At 39.4% G+C, this 4939-nt stretch overlaps 1 protein-coding gene across 1 annotated transcript in view; it reads right to left on the bottom strand.

Annotated features, from left to right (window-relative positions):
- Positions 1–2215: 2215 nt before the first annotated feature.
- LOC106525252 (zinc finger BED domain-containing protein 1) overlaps positions 2216–4939 on the bottom strand; it is a 5315-nt gene continuing 2591 nt past the window's right edge. The window contains exon 2 of the mRNA XM_014019413.1: positions 2216–3204. Coding sequence (XP_013874867.1) covers positions 2770–3204 — 435 coding nt within the window. The 3' untranslated portion in view covers positions 2216–2769. The remainder of the gene's footprint in view (positions 3205–4939) is intronic.

Here is a 4939-nt window from a genome sequence, read left to right as displayed (position 1 = left end):
GTTTTGAAAGTATCGATTTAGCACCGGTATCGAAATAAACCCTTTCAATACCCAACCCTAGTGCTGCCAGGCTTTACATGCCTCCCCACCAGGTGAAGCTTCATTTGTTTACGGAGCATGTGTAATAGTAGTGAAGCTAAAAAGCTACCGTAATGACTCAGCGTGCAAAAACGCAGTCATAGTCATCTAAAAACTCTTCAATGTGTTAGAAAAACAACAGGATGGGACAGCTTTGTTTTGCTAGACCGACAAAAAAACACAACTCCTCATCGTCCGTCTTCTCTGTCCCAGCCCCCAGCCAGGCCGCTGCTGCGCAGCTCGTCTCTCTCCACTCACACAACTAGCCCCTCCCTCCCCTGAACATTAACCCTTTAGGGAACAGATATTATAGCTTTACCTCCCAGAGCAGCAAAACTCATTATTTTCAGTGATTAATAAAAAGTATTTTCTTATATAGTTTTATTTTTTATTACGTTACTGATATTTTACAAGGTTAGAGTTCTTCTGAGGTTTTACAAAGAATGTGTCGAATTGTGTAAAAATGGTTTTTGGCAAACTAAACTTCAAAAATGCATTGTGTTCACCAGGTTAGACTATTTGTAACAACAAAGTAACTGATCGTCTTTCTTTTCCTGCGTCTTTATTTTGTCCCTTTATGCTGTTTGCTTCAGCTTCTGGGTCGTTGTGAACAATAAGAACAGGTCCCTGCAGACACAACAAAGTCCAAAAATAATTAAAAACAATATCAGAACAGGGTGTTCAGACTTAATGTTGCTATGAAAACAAAAAAAAGACCTGACTGAGCTGAAATGATCACAAAAAGTCTATTGTTTCTGCTAATCACTTTAGTTTATTATTTTAGAACATACTTTTTAAATATAGAAACACAACTGTTTCTATCTACAGGTAAAATATTTTTTTTTGTAGAAAACTACTAATAAAATATAATTCCTTCACCCTCACTCCCAGTCTGCTGTGTGGGAGGCAGGAACACTCGTTTCATACCTGACCTCCAGGTGTGTCCAATAAGTTTTCACATCATTAATTTTCCCAGCATGCTCTCTGAGTGCTGAAACATCTGCATGCCAGCTGTGAGGTCGGTGTGAAGCAGTTCATTCATCAGTCATAAAGTTTTGAATGGAAAATTTGTTTCCTAAGATTTTAATTAAACATCCAGTTGTCAAATAACAGGAAATGAAAACCATTTGGATGATGATTAAATGTAAGAGGCGTTTTAATTAAAGCAGTAAGTTGGCTGTGGTGTTTGAGACTCAGGGGAAAGAAACAATACAAATTAAAAAAATATTTTAATTTGAATTCAAAGTGTGAAGGTGGGAAATAAAGGATGAAATTGTGATAATGCACTTTATAACAAAATGATCTTACATGATTATGACTTTATGTTTGTTGTTTTGTGTTTGATTATTGTATTATATATTTTGTATTAATTAAGACATTTTTGTTAAATAAATGGCCACAAATGAAACTTGACTTAACATTGTTATTTCAGAAAATCCACAGCAGACACATAACCCTGCAGGAATTGATTCCAGGCTACACAGGAAGTGTTGCAGCTAGATGCTACTGCTTGACCTTGTTATGGAATAATTATCTGTTCTACGTTGACACTGTCTAGTAATCATATCTCATGATAACTAGTTTCGGCTGTTTTAATCTATCGGCCCAGACTTCMAGACTCTATCAATGCATGACCTCTTTTATTTTGATAAGGTGTTTCCTGGCTGACAGCTCTGTCATTGGTTAGATGGTTCACAGTTGTCGAACTGTGATTGGTTGTAAGCATGTCACAGGATGTTATATTATCGGCTGCTCTGCGCTGACGAGCCAACCACAACTTGACAGACTTCTCTGATTGACTTCTGCTCTGTTGTTGCTCAAATTAAATCATTTGACGACCATACAYGCAGACTTTCTGTGCATTTATTCCAACGTGTTTCTGCATTCTTGRTAAATCKTGCCACCACAACCTTAAAAAAAAAAAACATACTGAGAATCTGTTGATGTAATTCATAAAACAATAGTTCTGAGATCAGAACAGTTCTCTGACAGCAGGGATCCACTCTGGTTTAGTTGTGTTCAGGTTAGCCATTAGCTTAGCCCTGTTAGGTTTTACTTTAACACAAAACTCTAGTTCCAAATGTCTGAAATATCCTGTCATAAGCATTTACTAAAGATAAAAAAAAATGGGAAGAAAACAGCTTAACCACTTTGTAATACATGATATAAAAGCATTTTTTTCAAATAACTTGTTTTTGTTTTAAACTTGGTTTAGTAAAAAGCACCAGGAAGTGGAAACAAAGGAGAACTTGACTCWGTTTCTCCTCTCCTGTCTGTTGTAGCAACACGTTACATACAGGCGTTCCTCTCTGACATCACTTCCTGTTGCTGCTCATGATAAGTCTTCTGGAATCCTCTCTCTTATTTAAAATAAGTCCAAAGTTCCTACAGGCTGCTGGCGTTTGTATCCTGGTTCTAGTTCTGGTTCTGGTTCTGGAGAGGGCTATGGTCCACAGTGTTGAACACGGATGTCACATTCAGCTCATGAAAATATGAGATGAAAAATAAAAAACAATATATACTGGACAAAATCCTTTTATTAAGCGCTAAGAGGTTTTGCWACAATCTGTAACAAAGTAAGACGGCCTGATATGAACTTTCTGTACAAAAAAACAAAACAAGAATCTTAATATTACAGAAGGCAGCAGAGGGCGAGCAGGCTTTTCTATACAGGTGGTCCAGCCAAGCCCGTTACACGCTCATGTTCTGGTTCAGGAAAATCAGCATGTCTAGGTGTTCTGGCTGAAGCTGAGACCTTTGGGCGTTGATGATGTCTCCTGCAGCAGAAAAGACTCGTGGACTTGGGACGGAGGTACCAGGGATAGACAGGCACACTTTGGCAAGCTGAGACAGCAGAGGATACTGAGGAGCGTTTTCTCTCCACCACCTCAGGGGGCAGCTGCTGAGAGGGRTGGACCCCTCCCTCCTGTACTGTTCAATCTCCCTGTAGATCTGTTCTGGACCGTTTGACCAGTCTGGCTCAGCTGAGAAACAGTCCCCCATCAGACACTCGAGTGCTGTCATCTTGGACTCTGGTCCATCAGACTCAGTTTTCAGAGCCCAGTTGTCTCCATGTAACAAGGAAGCCTCTTCTGCCCTCTGCTCTGTCTCCCTGGCAGCAGTGGTCTAGAAAAAACAGATCAAACAGATTAAAGGAGTTTAAACTGATGTGGTTAAGAGGTCTGCAGCACTCATCAGGTCTGACCAGACCTCTCTTTCCACTTCCAGCTCTTCTGAGGCCTTTAAGGTGCTCCCAGACCAGCAGAGAGACAAAAGCTCCAGCTCCAGAGGGTCTGGTCTTGTTCTACCCTGTACCTGTTTGTATTGAGCAGAGAGCCACCTGGATGTGGGCGGGACCATAATATGACACGCTCAATATTGTTTTATTTGTGATGTGAAAATAATGGACTACACCAAATTTGAAGTAAAAGAACAGAAGATTGAACAGGACCATCCAGCTGTGCGACACAAATGAGAGGGCAGGATGACAGCGAACTGTATGCTGATGGTAGCTAACGTTAGCCTGTTGTTGTTGTGTAGTTAAATTTGTGTGGAAAACAAACAAAAAAAAATAGTTAGTTGCTGCAAACAGGGCAGAATTGGGCCATAAGGGCTAATGCAAATATGCTGAACCCAGATTTGAAGCCAGGCTGTGCAGTGCAAAAAGACCTATAGTCTCACCACCAGGGTGTCCAACAACAACTTTGTGTGTGAGGATTGTTCATAATGTTATTGTGGTAAAAACAGGGCACAGCTTATTTAAAAAGATGGGGAGGGGTGGGGTAGTCCTGGTTCAGGAAACGTCAGGAGCTCTCTGGATTGGAGTAAGATGATGCTCTGTCATCTTCTTAGTTTAAAAAGTAGAATTGTAAACATTAGTAGTCGGGGTGAACCGACTGCAGTTTTCTGACTGATCAAAGAGCTTTCAAAAGCCTGGCCTCATAAGGTTCCAATACACCTTCAATGTTTCTATCTTATTTCACTAAAAAACATTAAACAATACTTTTAAAACAATAAAAACATGAGGTATTGCTAACAGCAGAGCAAATGAGGACAGTGGCTGATTTTCAGACCTTTGCAGAGGTAAATAAAATATTTCTCGTGTATCTGCCAATTGCCAATCTCCCAAAATGAGGGAAACCTGTGCACCATAATTAGTATTTCTTTATTTTACTATTGTTTTCATTTTCCTCCTCTCCTGACCTCATGCCACCCGAGTGTATTGGTACTCAATACTTGAAGTTGTATTCTCTCTTTGGAGAAATGTGTTACGTACTGCACAGTTTTTTTCAGGACTTTGTCTAAAATGTTTTAAAGTTTATATTATCTGGCGGCTCTCATAAAGAGCTGTGGCTGGGAAATGAAAACAAACTCGTCTCCACGTGGTCACGCTGTTAAAAACATCTAGACAAACACCGCAAAAACCCGAACAAGAGATCTGCTACAAAAACCCTGTTGTGGTTCTACACATAATGTGACCCATCACATCAAACACCAGGATGAAGTCCAATTTGCTCAAATAGATCTAAGCACATTTTCAGATTCCTGCTTTGATTTGTCTTGTTAATCACAAAAATATATATATTTTTTGTCTGAATTCTATTTTAGGTTATTCTAATGAGGATTTTTTTAAAATATAATTTCAAAGAGGAAACCTCAAATAGTATCTGTATTTTGAGATTTTCCAGCTGGAAAGAAAAGACTTTTCTAACTTGCAAGGGAAATTACGTACCAGTCAGTCAGTCAGCCAGTCAGTAAGTCAGTCAATAAGTCAGTCAGTCAGTCAGTCAGTAAATAAGTCAGTCAGTCAGTCAGTAAATAAGTCAGTCAGTCAGTCAGTAAATAAGTCAGTCAGTCAGTC

Source organism: Austrofundulus limnaeus, unplaced genomic scaffold, assembly GCF_001266775.1.
Source record: "Austrofundulus limnaeus strain Quisiro unplaced genomic scaffold, Austrofundulus_limnaeus-1.0 Scaffold220, whole genome shotgun sequence".
In the NCBI taxonomy this organism is placed as follows: Eukaryota; Metazoa; Chordata; class Actinopteri; order Cyprinodontiformes; family Rivulidae; genus Austrofundulus; species Austrofundulus limnaeus.
This window is presented reverse-complemented; position numbering and strand designations above follow the sequence as displayed.